Here is a 26,961-nt window from a genome sequence, read left to right as displayed (position 1 = left end):
CCACAGGTTGTGACAGAATTTATTTTACCCTCAGCACTGGCAACCAACCACAACCGTTATATTAAAAACGTATCCCCCAACGCGTGATTTATAACAGTTATGATACAGATGCAAGTAATAAATTACTCTCCCACATTCGTGTTAACATGCAAACGATGAATTTAGTCATATCTCCTTTTGTCTACTCTAGAAAAAGTATTAAGGACATGGCACCTTGCTTGCTACGGAACATAAATAAACCTGATCAGAGCAGCGTAAACTCTTGTATTGAAGTTAAAATTTTCTGAATATAGAGTCTTAACTAGATAAGAGTCGTTCCAAGCATATTAAGACTTAAACGATATTGGTAAATCACTGCTGATGTTATTCGTGTTGATAATTATAATTAGACAGATTTAAGTTCTAATTGCATCTCTCCAATTCAATGAAGATACCGCTGTTGTCCGTCATTCTGGTAATCTAAAGGCCTAGTTAGCTCACCTGAGCCAAAGGCTCAAGTGAGCTATTGCGATCGCCCTTCGTCCGGCGTCCGGCGTGCGTCGTGCGTCGTCCGTCGTGCGTCGTCCGTCGTCCGTCGTGCGTAAACTTTTTACATTTTCATCTTCTTCTTGAAAACCCCAAGACCGATTTTCATCAAACTTGGCAGGTAGCATCCCTAGGGGGTTAGGAACTCAATTTGTTAAAATGGGCACCATGCCCCACCCAGGGGGCCCCCAGGGGGGCCCAAACCCCCCAAAATTAAGGAATCTATAAAAATCTTCTTCTCTAGAACCAGAAGTGATCATGGTGATAGAGCTAAGTTAATACTATGAGTTAGTACATTGATGACTGTAGTTTCAAGTTTGTTCATGACAGAATCAGGGGTGCCCCCCTTGGGACCCAGGGGAGGGGGTGGGGAGGGGTCCTAATGGGGCCTAAATTGTACATTTTCATCTTCTTCTTGAGAACCCCATGACCAATTTTCACCAAACTTGGCAGGTAGCATCCCTAGGGGGTTAGGATCTCAATTTGTTAAAATGGGCACCATGCCCCACCCAGGGGCCCCCAGGGGGGCCCAAACCCCCCAAAATGAAGGAATCTTTAGAAATCTTTTCTAGAATCAGAAGTTATAGAGCTAAGATAATACTATGAGTGAGTACATTAATGACTGTAGTTTCAAGTTTGTTCATAGTAGATCCAGGGGTGCCCCTCTTGGGGGTGGGGGGGGGGGCGTTGGGAAGGTCCAAATGGGGGCCTGAATTGTACATTGTCATCTTCTTCCTGAAAACCTCATGATGGATTTTCGTCAAACTTGGCAGGTAGCATCCCTAGGGGGTCAGGATCTCAATTTATCAAAATGGGCACCATGCCCCACCCAGAGGGCCCCAGGGGGCCCGAATCCCCCCAAATTAAGGAATCTTACAAAAATTTGGGCCCTTATTGTACATTTTCATCTTCTACTTGAGAATGCCTGGTCAAATTTTAGTAGAGCTGTGAATAATTTAGATTAGTGACTGCGTGAAAGGTGAACTTGCGATACTCAGGTGAGCGCTAAGACCCGCGGGTCTCTTGTTGTTTACGCAGTGATCTCAGTGGGCAGATCCCGGGTTCGAACCCCCTCTACAACAGAACTTCGTGTCCTCGAGAAAGACTCCTTACCCAGGTACTATAAATGGGTTCCCGCAGGAACTTTAACTCGTGTGTGCGTCGTTACAGGGGAAAGAAACTCACATATGAATAGGGTCTATTTTGTAAAATATTGTGTGAATACAGAAAATATTAGTGGAAGACATCAGTGAAGGTCGAGGAAAATCTGACAATCCTTTTGGTACCAAAATGGCTGGATAAGAAGACTATACAACATTTCGTGGTGTCATAGGAGGACAACGATACATAGAAAATATAAAGAAGTATTCCACTTGTTACTAAATATGTTGAGGGTAATATTATTTCCCCTGCCTTCAGAAAGAGTCATAAGCCAAGTGCTTTTTTGTTATCCTAGAAAATGAAAATGTTAACCTTTCTTTATGATAATGTTTATAACTTTTGAACCTATATATGTCCGATATTCTCCATACTTCATTGATGTGTTCTACTTATATTTCTGCATTCACTTATCCACATGGTATGTATTTAAGATTCTGTCTCTTAGAGCGACAATGGAATCTTCGATTGGGAATGGAGTGAGTGTGATATACAGTAAGTGTTAGTCTGGCTTCCAGACCCTCTGCTATAGTACTATTTCGCTATTCAGAATATTGACACCCTCAACGTCAAAAACTGGATAGTTTTAGGCGGAGTCCAGTTGGCAAAGGGTCTGGAAACCAGACTAAGTAAGTGTCGGTTTGAGTCCAGTGACCGGGGTAATTGATTGGACATCTTAATGGTCATCATTCCGTAGTAAAAAAAAAAAAGCGCCAAAAAATATCATCCATTATATAATTCTGGTATTAGAACCATTGTTTGATGCGTCGGCATGACTTACCATATTGCTTCATGAGAAGTAAATCATTTCTGCAGAAACTTGTTTGTAGATTCTGTTGGAAACCTCAAGATAGATGGAAGTGGATATTTGATAGCACTGCAAGTGAAAGTTCATCGTTTGTGTTATTGGATTATTTGGAGCTACACCATATCAAGTGCGTGTTGGGGAAAATGTTTATAAATGCGACGGCATCCTTTCATCTTCCGCGTGTTCTAAACCAACTAGATAAGGAAAAGAGAATATAGAATAAAAATCAGGAACGGCATATATTCTATTGCGGGCATCACCTTTTGCGAAAACATAGGAATTAAGTTACAGGATGATATCAAATCTTATTGTGTCTATGCATAATGTCACTGACAATGACTTATGCATGGTAACAGACGGAGAGGATAACTTTTATGCCATACAGCGTATACTTATCAAACTCATATGTCACGACCATCCAAGTTAGTAGCATTTAATTGCAAAATGTCGTGGGGATTTCCAACAAATAACAACTACCGGTAACCATGGCAACCGGAAATTACAACTCATGCAGTATGCATATCATTCCATTCCCGCTCTGGCCATTATTTTTGTGACACTCATGTTCAAATTCGCATACACATTCAATTGCTATCAAAATCAAAATCACAGTTGTTGTTTTCTTTTATACACCATTCTTCTGTAAAAACCCATAGGCCTATATATATATACTGAATGGGGATTTGTTTTGAAGGAAACATGTAAAAGCACCTTTGATTTAAATTCCATATATAGATGCACTAGACTTGCTAGACATATTATACTTGAAGAATAATCTGTCTGGTAGAGAGATTACTCGAAGGTGTTATTATTCAAAGAATGTGACAAAACTCAATAAACCCAATAGTAAACATGGACGTTTGTTGTTGCCATACACAATAATGGACATGTGGTTCCATGCTGGAGAATATACCAAACAATACGCTATCTATGACTTTCAAAGACATCGAAAGAACATTTGACCAAGCTCCTCTATGAGGCATGGTTAATGTTTCCCTCAACATTAAATCTCAATAATAACCCGGTGATGTGGTTATGTACTTTTAATGAAATGAAGATTTGTGAAATTGTGGCCATATTCTTCTTACCACCCTACTGTTGGTGACATCCCACACCGTTCCCATCTCGATAGGGCATGGAATTTACGAATGTCATCAAAATTCATCACATTTGAACGGATTTTCTAATTTCCGTCAAACTTTGCCTGGGTGTTTTTTTTAAACAATCTATCTGCATTCACCGAATACTCACTGATGTTTTTAGGAGAGTTCCCCTTCAAACGAGTTTCACTTACCTGTCCCATCAGACTCAAATAATGTGAGCGGTGTAGTCGAAATCATGGGTCAAAGAAGCCCTGAGGTATACGTTGATTACAGAATGAATAAATGTAAGAATGAATAAAGAAATGAATCGATGAATAACAAAATAGATGAAATAATGGATGAATGAATATAAGAATGAATGAATGATAGAATGAATGAACGAATGAATAAATGAAGGAAATGATTGACATTTAATACTAAATATAAGTAAATGTATAAGTAAAGGAAGCCATGAGACAAAGAAATGGAATCGTGTACATGAGTAAATGCAGAAGTAAACAGAAAGTTTTGTCATGTGCTGATAATTCATTAGGTGAGTCTTTAAGACGTTATTTCATTTTATGAACAGTCTGTCTGGTAGCATGTAGGCCCTAACAGAGTTCAGATAGAATTAGGGTTCACGTTTATAGAATCACTAAAATTTTTGTGGACCATTAAATTGTTCAATCAATAAATGGTGAACGAGTTTTATTTCAGACATGCAAAGCGAAAGGAAGCTGTCAGTTAACAGCTTCAGTATTTTCTGTCAAAAACCGAATTGCTCAAATTGTCATTGCATATTGCTGAGTTGGAAGTCATGAAACATTTATTTGCAATTTCTTTTGCATCTGGTATAAAATTGATTCGTTTTCAATGTGTCCGACGTAGCTCCTCACGAGTTAGTAACTTCAGTTGTTTCTGTGGAAACGGAAAAAAAGAGAAGCAAACCGACCAATCAACCAACCAACAAGTGAAACAAACAAGTAACCAGAAATGAATACAACTGCGATCATTTAAAGAGGAAATCCAGTCCAAATATAAGTTAGTCAGATAAAAAAGAGTAAAATCTTACGAGTTCAACGGTAAAAATTTGTCTGAAATCGGATGAAAAATAGGGGAGTTATGACATTTTGAAGTTTTGCTAATTTCTGCTAAACAGTTCTTGTACAGTGGATATGAATATGCAAATGAGTGAGCTAACCATGTCATACCCTCACAATTTTCCATTGATCGTGTTCAAAAAATGACGAAAACTCTATCGTAAGTTGTGAGGGAATGACATGCTCACTTTTCCATTTGCATATTCATATCGACTGTTCAAGAACTGTTTCCCCCCAAAATAGCGGAACTTCAAAATGTGGGTTAACTTCCTTATTTTTCATTCGATTTCAATCAAAATTATACCGTTGAACTCGTAATATTTTACTCTTTCTTATCAGACTAACTTATATTTGGACTGGATTTCCCCTTTAAGGAGTCTTCAAGTCACAGTTAATCTTGAATTGCTAACATTTGCTTCTCCAGGGGGCGTTTCATCAACGAGTTCGTCGGAGGTTTTCACCGACGAATTTGCTATCAGCCAATCAGACGCAAGGATTTACACTGACAACTGTTAAAAGCTAATGAAATCTTTGGTCTGATTGGCTGATAGCAAATTTGTCGGTGAAATCTCCGACGAACTCGTTGATGAAACGCCCCCCTGGTCGCATAGTTAAGTTCAATTATTCACGATAATGTATAGGTAGGCAGTGACGTTCGACACTATTATAGCCCACCACTGGCACTGTTGCAGGTAACGCGGTATGACAGTAAGCTCTGTCGTCTGCTTCTACATACTAGGTTACTTTCCTCGATCGTTTCCTTGTTGCTGTCTTTTTCTTCTCGTTCTTACACTTTCTACCTATCTATTTCTTCTTCCTCATTTACAGTCTTCTCTTTTCTTCCTCCTGGCGCTTTTCTTTCCTTTCTTGATTTATTTATCTTCATCATTCCTCTCATTCTATTCTTATAATGTTGCTTTTTTTCAAGAAAGCGCAGCAGTTACATCCCCTCCTTGCTGGTGTTTAGTTTGTACCTCGACAGATTTAATGATCGAGGTGACACGCATGTTGTCTGCTGCCAAGGGGAAACACTTTTTTCGCGGCTATCAAGATATCATCTCCATGAGCTCAGCTCGGAAACGAGATAAATATCAGGTTCTCTGCGATAATGACATAGAGCGAACCGCCACAATCTCGTGATCATTTCCGGAAAGACTCTTTATGTGGCTTTGAACTGCTTTAGAATCTTGATTGCTCCAACATTATTTTTTTTCTCTCTCACTTTTACAGCCGTTATTGCAAAGAGATGAACACGGGTATTCCACCTGTCACCGCCAGTGAGCGGAGCTTTACCCCCATCTTGTTTGGGAAATGGATCAGCTCCAATCACGCAGGAGACTACCACCAGTCTACCACAAATCAAATCGGAGATGATATGAAAGAGAGTGGGAGAAAAGGGGAGAAAGGAAATGATCTAAGGTTATTTGGCTCCATTTCGAGTTAATGTTGGCGAGGATATCTCGAGCTCAAATATGTTTCGATTTCACTGGTAGTAAAGAGTAAGAATGGTTTTGCGAGGAACATGTTTTTCAGATTTGTCTATATGTTCTTGGAATACAACTTACAACACTATAATTGTAAAATTCCAAGCCCAGTCTGTCTGATACCGTCATTAGGAAAGAGATAAAAACAAACAAACAAACATGACATACGAAAGAAAAATAACAAAAAGAAATTCCTCTGTATATCAAAGACTCTTAAAAACACCTTTCGTGTTGTTTTGTATTGTTTTATCTTATCTTATCTTGTCTTGTCTTGTCTTGTCTTGGAGGAGGAGGTTAAGGGACTTCTGACAGTTTCCAAACATTATCAAGGAGGGATAAACTATCGGAAACTAATGTTCTCAAGGCTTGTGAACTTGTGTGTCAACTGCCCAGTGGTGGGTCTGTTATTTTTCATCTAGACCTCAAAATTCTCCTCGAGATCTTGCAAATTACATCCACAACCACACAAACAAAGGCTTAAAATCTGACATTTCGCGATCAAAAGTCAATACGTATATATGGAAAATAACACTTTGCTTATACCTTATTTTGCCCCTTTATACACAGCGTCTTCATTAGTCCTACATGCGCCAGCAGTAAGGAAAACAAAAATCCTATATCGACGATGCAAAAAATCCCCACCGAAACTGAACCGTGGAGATATGCTCCCGTTTTTTTTTATTACCCTTTTAAAAAGGACAGAAAAAAAAATCTTCATGGCATGGTAACATCCAATCCCCTGGCGTCATTCAACAGGTCGATCGTTTCGTTCTGGATCCCTTGCTTCATCCGCAAACAACCTAACTCAACACACGTGCGTGTCGATTGAACTTGGGACTTCTCCACTCCTGTTCAGAACTATGAAGATCTCAATTTTTCTCTCTCTTTTTTGATTGAGCCATGCTGCCTCCAAACTTTCAGTGAATTTTTTACTATATATTATTATATATTTGGACGATAATGTAGATAAACCTTATAATTTTTTTAATTCAAATTTGAAAAAAAAAAAAATTCGCCTAAGTCGACCTCGCAGAAGGCGAAAATTCGTGAAGTCGAGGCAATATTCTATCCTTATGGTTATAAACATATGCTATTTTTATTGTGTGAATCAAAATTCACGTAAGTCGAAGGATTCATTCTGGTTTCTCTGATTTCCTCTGGATTCGACTTTGGCAATGTTACTTGTATTTCGTAACCATGATCCTATAGGGGTAGTCGGTCCACGACAAGCTTAATTCTGCGCCTGCAGCTTGACAAGTCCGGTTGGACACAACACAAAGTGGTTCGACAGCAGATGTCTGCAACATTGATTTTGAGCAAAAGCTCCTTGATTTGAGTGAGATGAGGATGTGCATGTAACAGTGATTTGACCGATATGGAATACCATGAGAATCAACAACATTTAATACTTATGCTGCTAGTGGCTACTTTAATGGTATCCTTACTAGTATACCAAATGCTATCATTTGTCAAAGTAACCTAATACACGAAATGAGTGAATTTAATCGTTTGACTTTGATGATTGGTCCGTTATTCATAACTGAGATAGTGTCCACCAAACACACAAATCGTATAGCATTATGCAATAGCATTACCAATCTGCACCAATTTCTCAAGTGATACTTTACTTTTCGTGTTCTTCTGGCCTGTTGCTCTGTTTCAGGAAGCAGCATTGTGCAATTTAAGTTTTAGATTTTAGGCAATTCTCTTTTGATGCATCTTCGTCGCAAAACCATTCTGACTCTTCGCTACCAATGGTATCAAAACCTAAATCATGAGCTCAAGATATCCTCACCAAGTTAGATTCGAAATGGAGCCACGCAGATACCCTAGATCACCTTCTTTCTCTCTTCCTCTGTCTTTCAAAATCATCTCCATTTTTTTTTTTTCAGACAGACTGGTGGTAGTCTCCTCCGTGACTGAAGCTGGTCTCGAAATTTCCGTAGAGCTGATCTCAAAATTTCCATAGAGCTGATCTCGAAATCTAGAGCTAATCTCGAAATCTAGAGCTGGTCTCCAATTCTAGAGCTGATCTCAAAATCTAGAGCTGATCTCGAAATCTATAGAGCTGGTCTCGAAATCTATAGAGCTGATCTCAAAATCTATTATAGAGCTATCTCGAAATCTAGAGCTGGTCTCCAATTCTAGAGCTGATATCGAATTCTAGAGCTGGTATCGAAATCTAGAGCTGGCCTCGAAATCTATAGAGCTGATCTCGAAAACTATACAGAGCTGGTCTCGAAATCTAGAGCTGATCTCGAAATCTAGAACTGGTCTCAAAATCTAGCGCTGATCTCGAAATCTAGAGCTGATTTCGAAATCGATCTATAGTTCTCATAATATTCGCGAACCACTGGAATGAATGGCTATTCTAAAGGCATGATCACGTTTTCCTTGCTAACGAACAAGTAAAGCCTACATTACTCGAGGATCTTGCAACGATCAATTTCTGAAAAATGTTGCAAAATCCATCCATCGTTGAGATGACTTATGTGTGCAAACATATCACGAGGATAACTTGCCAGAACTGGTTAACTATTTTTAAAACGTTTTCTTGAACTACATAAAATACCTGCAACTCTACAACAAATAAGCATCTGCGTGACATTTATAGACAAAGGCAAGGGAGCTTTAAGAAAAAAAAAAGAAGAAGAAACATGGCTTGTATGCCACGTGATGGTATCAAAATCTATGGAACAGGGATCATCTCGATTCTGACGGAGAAAATCTCAAAACCCATATTTCCTGCCTGCTTGAAAATGATTATGCGTTGTTGTGGTTTTTTTTTTTTTTTTCGACGCGTTTGTATTCTTAATCAATCATGCAATAAACAATATTCCGTATCCAACATATGAAAACAGCATGGGCATTGCAATTCAGTGAGTTGGCTCGTGCAGTTGTTTCAACTTCTATACCCGCAAGGCATATGAACAAAGAAGAACTAAAATTGAAGCTATCCTGGCAAGTACACACCCTTTTAAATTCGACATCCCCCTCTCTCTCGTTCTTTCTCTCTCTCTCTCTCTCTCTCTCTGATCAATAAGTGATAACTAATATTGAAACATTGAAATGTCGCAAAGGATTACTGTAAGCCTTTCATAATAAATCGCTCGAGACATCAGGCATACAAGAAGTTTTGTGTTAAATGTCAAGATCTGCGCTAGTTGTAGTCAGACAGCACTGCAGCAACAGTATCTCCTCAAGAAGCAAGTATTGCTCATTCTCCTCGATTTTTCTCGATTTTAATGATCCAGGTCAGGACTGAGAAAGAATCAAGTAGGAACTTGTACAGTGTTTCATTAACTTGCATGATTATCATCAAACGCTTAAACGTTTAGACACTCACAATGCTTTCCTCTCTACCTTCCTATTTATTTATCCATCTTTCTATCTGTCTATCTATCTATCTATCTATCTGTCTGTCTATCTATCTATCTATCTATGCATCCACCTGTCTATCTATATATCTTTCTATCATCTATAAATCGATCTATTTACCAAACGTATTTGTATTGATATTCAAAAACTACAATTTCGATCAAAAAAGTGAGATGGATTACATAAGACATTGTGCTGTACTCACATCAGCATAAGCACAAGCCAAAGTGTTTATGAATTCGGGGAGGGTACAAGGATAAATCAAAGCGCACCGTACTCTTACTTGATGCAAAAAAAAAAAGAAGAAGAAGAAGAAGAAGAAAAGAAATGCGCGGTACTTTCACACGAATGTTTGCTTCCAGATACTCGCATTTAATATACACGATTATACAGCTTTGAATACAAGGGTTAGGGGCTGTCTTTGTCCACACCTGCATGGACAGGCATCCACTGAGATTCTGCAGCTATGGCAACGATGTGCAACCCCACTTCGAGCACGTTCTCCCTCTCAGCCCGAGTCCCGAACTCCTGATGGAGTTTGAATATTTCGACGTGCTGAAAGCTGGAGGTACAAGATGTTAACCCCGATAAAAGTTGGCAGAAAATTAGCGTTAAGAGAAAGAGAGGGAGAAACGTCTGACGAAGGTATTATCGTGTCTTTCCATCGCCATCAAACTTCTGTTTTCCTTTAGAGTGTTCATTTCTGTCATCAAATTAAACATGACAAAGACATCTCTAGATTGTATCTTGATTTCTTCAATAGGTGGTCCAGTTTCTCTTTCTTTCCCAGTTAAGTGGTACATCGTTCCATCCGTCCGGTCATTGACTTTAAGTCTTGGGAATAGATATTTGCTCTCGGATTATGACATTGAGACTGCGGACTGACAATTGACAAGTAATATATCTACAGAGAAATTACTAAACGTGACCAAACTAAAATGTACACAAGCCTGACTACTCCCACAAAAGCAGTGAACAGCATCGACATGCCGAACAACAGTCTTGGTGAGAAATTGACCGGGCAAGAGAGTGAAAGGGGTGAAAGTGGTGACAGGCGTTTGAATTTCAATGCGTCCATTATAATATGATTGGTGGCCATATGCGAAGTCGTTTTGCCATGGTCTCGACGGCACTGGAGAATAAAACGCGATTAAAACTTTATTTCGTTCACGCATTTTTTTGTCTTAGCTCATTGTTTTTTAGTTTCCTGAACACTCTCCCATCTGGTTCATCACTGAAGTTCAGAAAGGAAGATATGAAGAAAAGGTGAAAGGGCACAGATGAAAAAGTGGAGGAAAAAGAAGAACAGAAGAAGTAAAATAGAAGACGAATAGAGGAAGAAGGTGGAGAAGATATAGTGGAAGAACATGAAAAAGAGGAATAATGAAAAGAAGGTGAAAATAAGTAGAAGATGAGAAAGAAAAAGAAGAGGGAGAAAGAGAGGGAGATGAAGAAGAAAGGAAAGACGACGAATATGAAGAGAAAGAAGAAGAGATAGAGAAGGAGCAGGAAGACAAGTTGGAGTAAGAAGGAGAAGGAAGCATTATAGATGTCGAGATGAAAAATATGTTTGTGGTGATGACAAAGAATTGATAACACTATTGTGTTGTGTTTGATAATCTAGCCATGGCAATTTTCAGGTGAAAGTAATGTTGTTGCTGGAGTCTCGACCAAAGACGTGATTTTTATGATATTGCCGGGGGGGGGGGGACCTCCTGGAGATCTCATGACATCATCACCCAACTTAATTTCCACAATCATGTGATACTGACTTATGTCACTATATTTTATGGAAACACTTGCAAATTTTTCAACTTCTTCTTTTTTTTTTTTCCCAGACCCGATTTAGATAACAATTTTCCACTGTGGTCCTCATCAGTATGAAGTCATTAAAGTCAATGTTCAATTATATATGCATGGCGAACAGTTCAATGACAAATTAAAGGTAATACAGACAAGTCTGCCTTAGCTGCTACCTGTCTATAGCGGCCACCTAACCCTCCAATGAGAAAAGGATCCTGTGCATAGTGGTCACCTCTCTATGGCGCCCGAGGTCGTCATTTTTGTATCCCCGCGGGAGATAATGACCTGCGTATAGCAGTCACAGACCCATACGGCACCACAGCTGAGTGTTTTCTGCTTTGCAGCCGTGTAGGTTATATGCATGGCGAACAGTTCAAAGATTGGCACCACCGTTGCATTCACCCACCATTCAGGTAGAGTAAAACACTCATGAACACGTGACTACCTATATACACATGTGTACATGACTTACACGAAATGTCAGAGAAACTGTCTATAGCGGTCACCTTTTCATTAACGGCCTCTCTTTTCGTCTCCCTTGGATGGCCGCTTTAGACAGGTTTGACTGCACTTAATTCCTGCTGAATTGCTTTAAAAATGTTTGTTCGGCCACCAGTAACCATGGCAACCATCTATCTCTGATTTGTCTTCGTGCAGGTACTAGGGAAGCAGCCTTCGTCAGTGCCATATCGTCGGCAGGTGTGGCCCATGCTGTCACTAGCGGCTGCAGCAGCGGGGAACTTGAAAAGGTAAATATTAGACCCTTATATTTTCTCCTCTGAATTCAGTCTCTGTATTCTGCAGTTTCCCCTTCAATGTCATTGTGCAACGAAAATTTAGCTGATTTTTCTTAAAGTAAAGGGACATCGTCATCCTTCATTTCACAAGGAGATGCCAAATTCCCATGTTCTGCAATCATTTTCAATCTCTGTGGATGAAAAGCACCTGTTCTGTATAAAATATGTTTGCGAAATATTCGAAGTATATCATTACGAAAAATGTTTCTTTCGAAATAAAAGGAAACGAAGTGGCACAACTCTAATTCGTAAGTGAAAGTCTCATATTCATGAAATTCTCATATTCATGAAATTATTATTTCTCTCTCGTAAGAAGACAACATTTAAAAACCCTTGATGATTGGTGATTCAGTTTGCTGAGATTTAAAGTGATATTCATTCTACACTATTTTGCCGCTTTTATTCTAAGGTAAGTCACGTGTTTGGTAAATATTGTCCCTCTCATTGGCTCTCGTGTTTTCAGTGCGGATGCGACCGAACAGTGGATGGTAACAGCGCCGATGGCTTCGTATGGGCGGGGTGCTCCGATAACGTGGCGTATGGCGTCCAGTTCTCTCAGATCTTCGTCGACGCGCGAGAGAGGAAAGCGCGAGTCAGTATGGGAAGGAAACTCATGAACTTACACAACAACGAGGCGGGCAGAAGGGTAAGTACTGTAGTCTGGGTTCAAGGACTTTCTGATGCAAAATGAAGCATTTTAAACCAGTTTGCTCTTACTATTTTTTTAATTTCTTTCCATATCAGCAATTATTGATAATTTGTTTGTGGTCATCAAGATAGGACATACACTCTATTTGAGGATTCGTCGAAATCGGACTTAAAGAGAGCAATTTATAGAATTTAAATATTTCAAATCATTTTTTTTTTCACCGAATCGAGTAGGCCCTATGAATACATAGGACATACTCCTTTATACATCCACAGCTATAGAAGGCATTGTCACCAATACATAAAGCTCACTTGTCGATTTACTGAGAGTTCTCGATGTATGCTTTACCCAGGCTTTGCCTATGCTGGTTTTTGCACATTGCGTCCTCATTTCCCCCTTCCCCATTCCCCCCTTGTCCCATCATGTAATATTCAATGTCATCATCTTCCACTCCTCCCAACCCCCCGCCGTTTCCCTCCCTGCGAGTATATACACAGCGTACCGTAAATCGCACCGCCATAACAGGCAAAAGTCCCACGACCATGACATTGCGCAGAACGACGACATCGCGAGGGTTTACTCGATCCACCCCGTCTATTTAGAATAAATCAAATTCCCGGTGATTTACGAATCGGAAATAAGGCGTGCATAAATAACCGCTAGATGGAGTTTGCCGACAGGAAGATAAGGGAAGCAACTCGGGAAATGATGGATTCGTATTTACATTCACTGTAACTACTTTACGGCGGATATTGGACCAATTTATCTTCAGTCTAGATAGAAACCACTCGCACCCGTCATTGTCTATAAGGGGCACGTCAAACAACTCGGTTATCATTTGGATGAACACAGTATAATTCAGATGGTGCATTTCGCGCTTATCCAAAACAAAGATTCGAGATTTTTGTCACCTTGTTTATGGACTTTCGCTCTCTCTATTTTGTTTTTATTAGCAACATAGTGAAAAATGGTAGCTGCGCCCATCAACATCACGTAATCCATCTGAGGCTTTGGTCATGATTTGGTCATCCCCTAATACTCACTGAAAGTCTCACGAGCCGGCGATACATTGCCTGTTGAACGCATTGATTATGACGTTAGCTTATCGTTAGGGCCTACATTTTTCCAAACATTACACAGCTATGCAGCAGCCAAAGTAAAGGCATTCTTGGTCAAGAAGACCTGTCTTAGCATTTAACAATGTGTTACGCATAATAATATTGGAAACCCCCATTCACGACCCTAAAATATACCAATTTCTTGCAAAGCTTGGAATGATAGTCTTCAATTAAACAGTCATTAGCCGCTAGCTGTTGTTTCAGACTGTATCGCAATGTAGGGAAGCGGGTCACTCTCCCATGCAGGTTCTTTGAGAAGAGAGACCTCTAACAAGCAAAGATCCCGGTCCCCATGAATTAGTGGCTTCTTCGTCTAGGTTTGGGTTTGGATGAGAGCTTATAAGAGTCAGATGGATTTTGAACAACATCATGTCTGTGCATTTCCTGATTTTATTGTTTTCTTTTCCCTAAAGCGGGACTGTTAGCAGAACGTGCAAAGCCGCGAATTCTAATCGGACCGTGCCAGAGCAAGTGATGTACGTAAGACATCCAATGCTTGGAAGAAAACGCCTTTTACATGAATACCGTAATGCACGTTTACGGGAGAACTCAAACACCGCCCTCCCCGGGCACGCCTATATGCGTTGGACATGACTCCTTGTCACTGCTAATGGCTAATGGTGGTAAGCCTCGGGAGAAAGACTGCTAGGCAGTTTTTGCCGAATAGTCTAATCAGGCTAAAGAGGAGTAGGAAATTTTCACAAACGTGAAATGAAAAGCGGTAGATCAGTTACAAGTTAGACCACATCGTAACAGAGGGGAAGACATATTCAACGCCTATGAGATAACTTATTACCATCTACAACGCCACTGATGCTTCTGTAAGTGGCATGGTCAAATGATTTTGAATTAATTCATAATAACAGTAGCTTTCTGTACATTCATTATGATGCCACTTATCTCCGAAACTTCCACTGAAATGCTACTGTTGTTTTACTGCTTTCACAATTATTATAAGATATGCCTTTGTGAATATTTTCATCCGACAGCTTCTCTTTAAAAGCACTTTAGAACCAACAAATTCTAATTAAACGATGAACAGGAATTCGTATAGCAAGTATTACTAACTGCTACCTTATAGTTTGAAAGTTATACTCATAAGCGTCCCGGAAATTTGCCGACGTGATTCATTTATGAAGTGCTCATATTGGGAGGTTCTTTGTAGCAAGCTGTTCATACCAGTACGTAAGGCTTGTCTCATCGCCTCTTTTCGTGCGTTGACCTTTATAATTTTGTCTCCGACCTTTGTATTCCGCGTCCGTGCGGGTTATTCGTCCGACAAACAGATACATCATTCATTAACTAGCAGGACGAAAGACGTTCTGGCCTTGCTCTGCGTTCGTTGACACCGAAGATGTGAAAGTCAAGCAATGAGTGTCAAGGCCTACCATTATGCCTGACGATGAGGGCGGTGTAAACACACATTTATTATTTTTTTTTTTCTTTCTACGACAGTGTGGTGGACAATCTTCATGTATTCCTTCAGATAAGATATGGATCGTAGGGTTAATAGGTGTGAGTTAGGAAAAGGATAAAGGATAACCAAATTCGTTGTACCAACTTGCGCCTAGTGATGCATCGAATGAGGCAAGATTTCAAAAGTGTCTCAAACCACTTACATGCATGTTGTTTTGTTTTCATTTCCAATCAAACACAGGTAATACACTTTGACATGATTACATATATTGGAACATAATAATACACATAGGTACAAGGTCTATATGAAAATGATTTTGATGAATTCAATGGAAGTGAGTTGAAATATTAGTTTATGGAAAATCAACTTTTCTTATTATGAGATGCGATAGACGTAAGGTGTATGCAATCATGTAGATCTAGGCCTATACTTAGTTTTGTAATGGCAGCCATATTCAGGAAATGACTCAAGGAAAGTACATTTCCGTGCTATATATATGATTCCAAAGGGGAAGGTAAAAAAAAAGGGAAAAAAATAGGCAGCATCAATGGATTTATCAGTTACATAAAAAATAGACCAATGGTATTCATCGCAATTGTCGGTGCAAAATGGTTCAATTAAATCACTATACTTTTTCTAAAAAGAGGAATGTTCGCTTGCATTCTAATTTCGCGAATTTCGAGCGAGAGCCAAAATTCTCGGAATTAAAATGTACGCGAAAGTTCTTGCCAAACACTATAATCATGCAATGAATGCCAGTGGCAATTCATGAAAATTTCAAGTCGCCAAAAATGGCTGCCGGCTCCAATTCGCGAAAATTTCGTTCCACGAATATATCGAGTTTTACAGTATATGACATGCCTATTTTTCAGTTGTTGACTGTTAGTGTTACCTAAAGAGGATCTCTGTTTGTCTACGTCCGGCTCCATCATCAACCTCCCATGCTCTCTCCATCCTCAGTTGCCAGCCACCCCCCCCCCCCCTCTTTCCCGTAAATAGGGGTCTACATGACTTTGTATTCATGTTTCCCTGGTGTGCCGACGATGACATAAGTATCACAGACCAAGACCACTCGTCTGTGGTGATAAACATTTAGGCAATGCCATGGGCGGAACCGTTGTCGCCATTTAGCAGTAGATGCGGCGTTGTTCAGGTCGCACGCAACTGTTGAAAATTTTTGTACACAATCTCCCTTTGGACAGTAAGTCTAGTAAAGGAGGAGGAGGAGGAGGAGGAGGAGGAGGAGGAGGAGGAGGAAGAGAAGAAGAAGGAAGAGAAGAAGAAGAAGAAGGAAGAGGAGAAGGAAAAGAATAAAAGAAGAGAAAGCGGAAAAAGGGAGAGAGGAAGCAACAAGAAATGTTCATGTGTGAACACATTCTAAAAAATGACATCGACACAAGGGTTGCCATGGGAACGGACGGTGGCTATCAGATGCGTTTAACGTTACACCAACAGAGAGCTGTGGTCCTTGGAAGTCCTTTGCGTGTTTGAAGCTCCTTGGAGAACCCACGAGGCAGGAGAATAAGGAGGAGAAGGAAGAGGAGGAGGAAGAAGAGGAGGAGGAGGAGGAAGAGGAGGAGGAGGAGGAGGAGGAAGAGGAGGAGGAGGAAGAGGAGGAGGAGAAGGAGGAATACCAACACGTTCCATAACCTCCAGTAGGATGCTTCGTAATAAATCAGCGCTCACAGAGCACTTCGCAAGATGTCTTTTATCCTTTCATGTCTTTGGTTTGTGTTATTTTTGCGCAATGGAATGGTATGTGTGGTCTTCATTATTTCTGCCGGTTTTAGGCATGCTCGCCTTTTGTCGATCAAGACCGTGAGGGAACATTATTTAAGTTGGCGCCAATGAGATGAGTTTCACCCTATTCATGAAAAGGAATTGGGCTTTGTAACGTACTTACTACCTTCTTTACCTCCCTAATAACCATATTCATTTTTCCTCTTTTCATGTCCATCTGTTAGTGTATCAGTCCACCAGTATCTCTCCAGTTATCTATCTATATGTATCCCTCTCGCTCTCCGTTTCTCTATCTAGATTTGTCTACTTCTATCTATCTATCTATCTATCTATCTATCTATCTATCTATCTATCTATCTAAATAATATATTCATTTATTTCTCTATGCATATATTTGTATCTATCTATCTATCTATCTTTCTATCTTTCTTTCTATCTATCTATCTATCTATCTATCTATCTATCTATCTATCTATCTATCTTTCTATCTATCTATAATTAGTATATCTATCCATCTTTCTATCTATCTATCTATCTATCTATCTATCTATCTATCTATCTATCTATCTTTATATCAGATGATATGAAACGCTCCTTAAGAAAGAGACCCACAGTTGTCACCGATGTTAGTGATTAATGTGCTTGTGCAACGTTGTCAACCACGTGTGAATCAGATGACGTTCGGAGACTATGTCTCAATCAATGCAACCATGTATAACCCTATGATCTTCTGGAGAAGAAATGTCATCCATTTTGAAATCTATTTTAAGATCTCACATTCAAGAGTCTGGACCTGACATCAACAAGGTGATCGTGAAAGTTTGAAAGAAATAGAATTGACATTGAGATACGTGAGAACTACAATCCGTATTATTGAGACTGAGGAAGCGCTGGGCAAAGTATTAAGACTGAGAACTTCCTCCACATTTAGGAAGGATAGGAGAGGGTTGGAAGACGGGGATGAATACGAAGAATAAAAAAAGAAGGAGAAGTGGAGAGAAAAGACAAGAGTGATTACAGGAAAGTGAATTTGGAAGAGGAAGAGAAAGAAATAGGAAGAGGGATGAAGACAAAAGTGATCAAAAAGGATAAGAAAAAAAAGAGACAAGACGCAGGAATATAGATATATGAAATGAGAAAAGATTAGAAAGAGAGGATGTAAGGCACAGATAGATGGATAGACAAAAATAGATAGATTGATAGTTGGATATCCAGAGGGAAATGTAAAGAAAGATAGAAGTGAGGTGGGGAGAGAGCAGAAGGAGGCATACTTGGGCATGATTAATCGTCGCTCTTTGAATGGGCGACGCGTGCGCTGCGACAACAAACATGTGAATTGTATCGTCTGCGTGCTTGGAAAGCGTACGTCACTCAATCAAATATTGCATCATTCCAAGGCCTGATGGCGGTAAAGAGTTTTCTGTATTATAGGCTACTTTAAAATCACCGTCTGTGGTCAGTTCACTTCTCATTCCTTTTACATCTTGACTCATTATTCTTCGTAAATAAACCTCTCATCTCTAATGGAGAAACACACTCACGTTTTCACTGAAACATCACAAAAAGAGTACTTACCACTGAGAGCTTTTAATGTTTTGTCCGATGTATTTTTGTTTCTTCTCAGACTTTGTCCCTTATACCAGCCGTTTTGCTTACCGTGATACTCAGTGCCTGGTCGTTGACCGTAAGCAGTAAATTAATTCTCATAGTTCAACAGCGTAACACTAATTTGTATTTAAAAAACACAGCTCATCTTCAAGGAGAACGGCGTGTAAAGCCACTATGTTTTCCTCCCCTCATGCTAGAGGGCTGTTATCCTTGCCGTCGTCTTCCCGGTCTTATAATGTCACTGCGTTTTAAGATATAATTCTGAATTCTGAATTTGTCTAAATAAGATGTAAATAATGGAAGTGAATGAATGTAATTAAAAGATAACCAAGCTGGAGTGTACATTGTTTGATACAAGTTCTGCTGGTGATGAACAATTTGGGCCTATTCCCCAGCTATAATTCCTTGTAATGTGATCACACAGCGCACACTGCCTGTTCGTGCATGTCATTTGTTTTGTTGACAGGTTGTAATAACAATTTGACCGTATTTCAAATTAAAGAAGAATAAGATATACGAAATAGAGAGCTCTGAGTCGTTCATAATAATCTTCTACTGGTTAAAACGATAGCTTCCGGATATGTGGGATTTTGAGTGTATGCGACATCTCAACGTCTATCCCAAAATTGATGCCAGTCATTGGTAATTGAAGGAGCCTTCTTTCAAATTCAGGACAACTATGATTATGATGTTCAACCTCAATGATTAAGATCTAAAAAGTCAATCTGATAAAGTAATTTCCTGATTTTCCTTCTTTTTTAAGCATGCGAGGATGTGAAATTGTGCGATATTAAGCTCAAAGGACTTCAGGTGGTATTGAAAAAAAAATCGCTGAATACTTGGCTGCAATTTCACGAACGAAAATAATATGATCTATCGTGTTGCAAGTGCTAACTCGATCCAGGTGATTCGAAACTCTGTACTGGGCAATGATTCAAATCATCGAAGGAATGAAATTGATTCGTGGGTCTCGGACTGATATGATGATAGACGCCGTTCTTGACGCGTAACTCTGCATCCGAATGGGCGGGCATATTGACCTTCTGAGTAACCCAAAGTCCATCAGCGAAACCTTCGTTTCGTGTTAGGGACTGAGGACCACCATAGCGCAAGTCGGCGCTCGATGGTTGGTTCTCTCCGTAGCGTGTGGTGTTGAGAAGAACTACGCGCCTGAGAAGATTATCGTGGTATTTGAGAAATTCTGAAGGAAATCCTAGCCACTTATTCGATTACAGCTGGACCCGGACGACACGGGAACAAAAAAACTTGTGGAACAGGATCACCTCTTTGACAATACGTGTACAGTGGTGATTTTTGTTGTTATTTTCAATCCTCCAAATTATTGTGACGTAGCAGAAATGCATAAATGACGATGGAATGATTTGGCATCAACCATTCCTTCACTCCTTCGTCTTACTCCACCATTTATTATATCTATGCATAATGAATATCATTCAGTCTTCACGTGCGTACGTTTATGTCTGTATGTACCCTACGTCTGTATGTTTGCACGCATTTATGTTTTGCTTTGATTCCTTTAATTTCCTAGAGTGAGACTGCAGTTTATTGAAGATAGATTGCATGTTCGAAATCAACTGCACTTTTATACTGAAATGCCACCACGATGACACCAATTCGCCCACCCTCAGAATAACGCAATGACTATAGGCCTACTCACGCAAAATTCATGAGAAACCCAATTCAAAAAGTATGCTTACGTATTACATTTAACATATCCGTTTAGCTTGGTCAAACGTCGTCTTAAAATATGCTGTCTCATAATGATATCGATTACTTTCTTTTAATTCGATTCGAGTAACAGTTGTTCCTTCCTAACACTTCTTAGTGGGTGTCTCTAAAAGAGATTTCGTTTTCAAAAAATGATTTGGTTGGCTTGTTTGCTCTGGAGCACATAATTGTAGCTCTTCAGATGTAGGCCTATCTATTCCAAAAAGTGTTGTATTTCCGAGTTTTCATTAGAGATTGTGGTCATCAGGTTGGCCCGATTTTTTTTTTCCGATGAATCCTACCAGTTGTGCGGACGGAAGTTATCCATCTTCGAGTCTCCCCATTCCTCCGACATCTTTTGGTATTAAGGCCGCATTCATATCGGTTCCTGGAGCTTAAGCGCGCGGTCTCGGGAGCATTTCGCAATGAACTTGCGATTTATTAAATTACATGAATTGCCGCTGTCATGGAGGAAAATCTGGACGAGAAAAGGAAGAGGGTAAAAGGGGAATGAGGAAGAGAGAAAGAGAGACAGGAATAGAGAGGGAGAGGCAGAAAGATCTATCTTCGGTAGAGAAAAAAAAAATCAGGTTTTGACGGCGGCCTTCGTGCCGTAGATTAATGAGTTGTTGTTGACGATATTCCTGGCAGGGTGGCGCGGTAGTGCTGCGGCGATTTCCAGCTCGGTATAGTGCGCAGCCTTAATACAAGAAACCCCTTTTCGGCTGGTCGTTGACAGCAATATGGCCGTATTATTTGCTCTGCTCGAGAAATGACTTCGCCCTTCGATTGAGGGTTTACTTTGCTGGTCTCAGAAGCATTAGCTCATTATAAACACATTTACACTGGCAGATAAATGCGACAAATACCAAAGATCTAGAACAACCTCGAAAATGATTAAGCACGTCCTCTAGGTTTCGTCACCCTGCGGGATACAATTTCGCAGGTTTTTTTTTTTTCCACTATTTCCCCCATATGTCGCTTTGACCTTAGATTTCTTGGTGAATTTGCAAATGAACTCATTTTCACTTCAGGAGCGCTACAAATAGGTGAAAACAATATCCATACCCTTGTCTACAATAATGTGGCACGGCTGCGGTTGTACAGTATGCGCAGTTATTTATTATTACCATCAATGCTTTAGTCTGTGACAACTATACTTATACTTTTAACTACTACTACTACTACTACTACTACTACTACTACTACTACTACTACTACTACTACTATTACTACTACTACTACTTCTACGACTTCTACTGTTACAATTTTTACTACTCGTCTAACTCGGTTACAGTTCGTTATTTCGAACGTTCGTTAATCCGACAGTGAGAAGAAGAAAGCAAAATGTTCGTTGGTACGCAAGTTCTTTTCACTTTGAGATTAACGACCCTTATTTCATTTTTTGATTATCGAATCTTCGGAATAACGCCACAAATTAGCAATGTTCGGATTGACGAGCCCTATTTCATTTTCTGATTAACGAACATCTAGGTACAGGGGATGTGTGTGTTTCGGATTAACTAACCTTCGGAATGACGAACATGGCCCGTCTAACCCCTCGTATACTTCTGCTACCCTTATAATTTGTCCTACTGCCACGACCAGCTGGTAGTGCTGAAAAGTTTCGGACTCAGTAAGTCATCCTCCAGAAAGTTAGACCACTGTTCTCCCCCTCCGCCCTCCCTCTCTGTCTGTCTGTGTGTCTGTGTGTCTGTGTGTCTTTCTGTTTGTCTCTCCAAACCTCCTCCCAACTCCTCCATGAGAATGCAGGGATGCATTCATAACCCCTGAGCGGGAGGTTTTCGACTATATTATACTCCTTAGGAAGTAAGCCAAAAATAGCTGTTTGCTATACTGAGTTGGGGGTCTTGAGATGAGTTTAAACAGACGCCTTGAAAGGGGGCTAATACGAAATCCTTACACCTACTATAGCAAAGATGAGTGCCGCGCAGCCCGTTGCTATACCAAGCATACCAGTTCTTTGTATGACAGTGCAGCACGACCCGATGTGCAATAAAGGCCCCGAGACAGCGTCATCATCACAAAAACATAGACTGACAATAATACATTATCTGTCTGGACAACGCTACATAGATGCCACTAATCTAATAGCATGAGTGAGAGTCCAGTCGGATCTTAATGTTTTCTCCTAGGGGAGGGGATGTTAGTAGTTGTCCCATGGAAATATTTGGGATTAATTATCCATTACCCATTATGATATTATCCCAAAATAATTGTCCCGACTATTGACATTTAGATGTTTTGATGGGCTATCATCTCTCTGTTTGTGTTTTTCGCTGATGACAGACCATCGAATCCAACATGCGTACGGAGTGCAAGTGCCACGGGGTGTCCGGGTCGTGCGAAATGAAGACCTGCTGGAAATCCATGCCCCCCTTCCGCTCCATCGGGCTCGTGCTCAAGGAGAAGTTCGACGGTGCCACCGAGGTGCGACTTCGCCGGATCGGCTCGCGTCGGCAGCTGGCGCCCGTCAACCCGGATTTCAAGCCACACACCAGCTCGGACTTAGTCTATCTCGTCCAGTCCCCGGACTTCTGTGAAGAGGACCTGAAGGTAGGCTTAGAAAGTGGGAAATGGAGAATTTAGAGAAAACTCTCTTCTTTCTTTCAAATGTCCTACCAGTAATCGGGTCAATTCCTGTAAGAAATCTCATAGGCATAGTGCGACACTTTCAGTTTGGGATGACAAAAAAATCGCAAGTGTGGATCGAAAAACTTAATTCCCCCGGGGTATAATCTCAATAAACACTGATCATTCTGCTTATTATTGTATAGACAATATAATAATTGTACAATGTTTACAAGAATAGAGGTGCGACTGAATATTGGCAATAGGTAAACCTTCACTACAAGAACACTTCAACATCTTCGGTAGATAGCAAAGTTGGCTCGCAGAAGCAGAAGACCCGCCTTTATGTTCCATATGACAGATATCATTATGTTTTAACCTAGAAATTACACATGCATTCTCGTTCATTTCTATCTTTTATTAATACTTTCGGTACAAATTTCTCAAGACAGTGAAACTTTGCTTTTAGGCCCACAAAAATGTGTTAGAAATTTATTTCAGCATTTTTTCAGTTCATCAAATACATCAAGGCATTCTAAATAAAGAAATTAATGTCCAGCGCAAGATATTGTTGCAAGTACGAGCCTGGGAAGTGCAAACCTCCTTAAAGGTCAAAGGGTCACTAACGCCATAGAACTGTGCATCTATTCTTTAAGCATGAGTGTCATGATTTAGTCACCAACAAACACAAATCACTTTTATTTTAACCAAAGTGAACCTGTTCAAGAACTTTCATGAAACGCCATTCAAAGTTTTTCATCTTATACATCCAATAAACAACAAGACAATGAATCAAACACATAAAAATGCCGGCAAAACACAGCCTCTTTGTTCAGGAGGAACCTAGTACATTGCAAGGTAGATTGTATCAGGTGCAATGCAACAAAAGTAATGCCATTTTAAGAGTGGATTGAAATTTTGAATACAGTCATAGTAAATTACTTCAATATCAGCCTCACTGATGATATTTATTAATCCACTCACGAGCTGTCATTCTCTTTATGGAAACTATGCATTTAAAAGAAAAAAAAAACCGTGAATAACTATTCCAGTGTGCCTAGGAGAAAGGAAACAGTCATCACTAGACCCATTAATGTCTGCTTGGATGAAGAAGCAGTTTCTTTTTGTCGTGTCTCCTCTGTTTTTGTCACCCGCCTAGCTGGGATCACTGGGCACCCACGGCCGCCGCTGCAACAAAACATCCAAAGCGATCGACGGCTGTGAGCTCATGTGCTGTGGGCGTGGCTTCAACACACACATCGAGGAGGTGGTTGAGCGGTGCAGTTGCAAGTTCCACTGGTGCTGTTACGTCAAGTGTCGGAACTGCCATCGAACGGTCGAGGTCCATACCTGCAAATGAGTCTACGCGTGGGACTGAAGGGACTCTGAAACACAAACGGACTTGAGCCATTGCGATATGTATAAGGTTTCACAAGTACTGCAGGTGCGCAAATGACGAAAATGGAGTATTTCGCGCGGTCATTCACCCGATCACCCGACTGTGCATTCGATCGCTCTGTCTGCCGGCGCACTCTCGTAATTATTCACTCTTTTCAGTAGCCGTCTTCCACAACATTTCATCCTCTTGGGTCATGATTGATAAAATGCTTTTGATCATTTCTTTGTAATATTGCTAAATAAAGTGCTGCGCTACAATATCTTAACAAATGATTCAAAGATGTTTGGACAAATACGTTGACAAATCTGTGAGAACCCCGATCAACACATGACTGTATCATATGATCCTAAATGACTGTGTATATTGAATATATTTATGGTTATTGTAAGGGCTCACTTTCATGTTATGTACAGTTTTTCATGCTTTAAGTCATCGCTTGTATATGTATCGTAGAGTGATCATTTTCCATGAAGAGATACTGAAAGATGTGAAAAACTGAATGAACTTGCCCGTTATTAGTGAGGACTTCCGGTCGATCAAGTTGACAACGCCCTCTCCGTAAAGGTTTAGGGAGCTTTAGATTTGAGACGCGGACGCAGTGCGCGGACGTTGTAAAGAGTAAAAACAGAACTGTTCCGCGCATGCGCAAGACTGCTTATCAAACTTGATCTCGCGTCGGATCGTCTGAGTTGTCACGACTTTTCTGAGCCAATTTAGCGTCCGCTCGAATAGTACTTGATGCTATTATGACGAACGACGTATGGGGGCGCTATTTTACTTTATGCAGGTTGTGGCATCGCGAAATCTAAAGCTACTTTGCAACACGACGCAGGGAGAGAGGAGAACGGTCAACGCAACCGTCTTCTTAACGTCAGCGTCGCAAATTTAAAGCTCCCTATATTTGTACAGACGCAAAGCGATAACGAGTCGAGTTGCCTTGTATGTGATGGCCCTCATATAACAAACCAGTAATACACGATACCACATCAAGTATGTTGATGCAGTTTGACTCGCTTTGCTCCGACTTGCACCAACTTATTCGAAAGGAAGAAAAACGCTTATTTTTGAGAGAGAGCGTAACGTTTTAATCATTATTCGATTGATCGAGGGATACTGAGAGATTTTATTCATGCATTATCTAGTCCAAGAACGCGTCGTCCTAGATTAATGTACTGTACACGAGAAGTAGAGCATTTAAGCCTACCTATACCTACCGTAAGTACAATCATGTCACCTAAGTCGTCACCAGTGGCGTATGTATAGGTCACATGAAACATGGATGATGTGGACGGGACAATAATTCATTTGAACTGCATGTAGTCTTTGATGATGCAAGACAGAGCACACACCATTATTGTTCGAGCAAATCAAGTGTACCAGTATTTATAATAATGATTTCATGGTTATTGTATAATTTTTTTTTTTGTTTTTGTTACAGTACATGGTCGTACACTTAACAAAAACGTTGAATACCAGGCGGTGTCTGTTCATGCAGTCACAAACAATACGTAAAGCATTTAGGCCTTTACAGTTGTCATCATTTTTTTTGTTTTTTGTTTTTTGTTGTTGTGAGAACGCTGTTCATGCCAAGGTCAACCAATAAAGCCTTCGCAAATGAGAGTTAACGTCTTGAAAGTATACTACGTTCAAGAGACCGGAAAGTAACGCTGTTTTCTAGTCTGTGAGCTTCGATCTGTCTGTGCATAAATGCACATGTAAAAGATCTATATTGAGGAGATGTGATAACGAAGAGTAATTTGACGTTTTTGTAAGCGCCCTTATTGTGCTTACGATCTTGGTTTTCCCCCCAGCCAGGCATTCCGTGCAGTTATAACAAGGTAAAAATTAGACATTTGTGGGCACGAAGGAATGGGTATTACAGGGCTTCATGGGGGTTTATGGGAGCTATATAAAGGTGTTTTCATCATACTTGACTTCAAGATTGACTAGGTCAGTACGTACGTAATGTACGTAGGGATATATCGAACACATGTTTTTGAATGAGGTTGTCTGCTTTGCGTGGTGTACATTTTATTGTTCATATAATAATGATATTCTGTATAGGTGACGATGATTTTGTTTAAGTTTATTTCCAGATATGCCTGATAAATACTTACAACTGTATTTCAAAAGGTTTGTTTTTCTTTATTTCATGATGAAAAATGCAAGAGTTGCTGATATACGAACAGTTGCATGACTTTAATGCCTAAATTGGTCTCTGGTGTTCAATAAGAAGTTGCAAAGTAAAATTGGAATTCACCTTCCATACAGACACTGTCTTAGATTCAGGAGAGAGATATGAGTCAAATGATGATTTGAAGTGTTAATGAAAAAAAAAAATAAAATGCCCAGTCAAGGCTCGTCCATTCATTTTATAAGTGGGCTGTATCTTGGAATACCTATGAAGTGAAAGGATCAAACACAATAGCTTAACCCTATAAAGCCCAAGGGGGGGGGGGGGGCACATTGTGCCCCTACTATATTTTCGTTTGCCACTCCTACGCCCTTTACCCAATTTTAATCAAATTTGGTGACTATCCCTAAAATTTTATGGCAAACATTTTGATATGTAATT

At 40.0% G+C, this 26,961-nt stretch overlaps 1 protein-coding gene across 1 annotated transcript in view; it reads left to right on the top strand.

Annotated features, from left to right (window-relative positions):
• LOC140238755 (protein Wnt-4-like) overlaps nucleotides 1-24,347 on the top strand; it is a 52,907-nt gene extending 28,560 nt beyond the window's left edge. Inside the window, exons 3-6 of the mRNA XM_072318650.1 lie at nucleotides 11,996-12,087; nucleotides 12,599-12,781; nucleotides 22,706-22,972; nucleotides 24,147-24,347. Coding sequence (XP_072174751.1) covers nucleotides 11,996-12,087; nucleotides 12,599-12,781; nucleotides 22,706-22,972; nucleotides 24,147-24,347 — 743 coding nt within the window. The remainder of the gene's footprint in view (nucleotides 1-11,995; nucleotides 12,088-12,598; nucleotides 12,782-22,705; nucleotides 22,973-24,146) is intronic.
• The last annotated feature ends 2,614 nt before the right edge of the window (nucleotides 24,348-26,961 follow it).

This window comes from Diadema setosum, chromosome 15 (genome assembly GCF_964275005.1).
Source record: "Diadema setosum chromosome 15, eeDiaSeto1, whole genome shotgun sequence".
In the NCBI taxonomy this organism is placed as follows: Eukaryota; Metazoa; Echinodermata; class Echinoidea; order Diadematoida; family Diadematidae; genus Diadema; species Diadema setosum.
The sequence above is the reverse complement of the archived record's forward strand: the minus strand, read 5'-3'. Positions and strand labels throughout refer to the sequence as shown.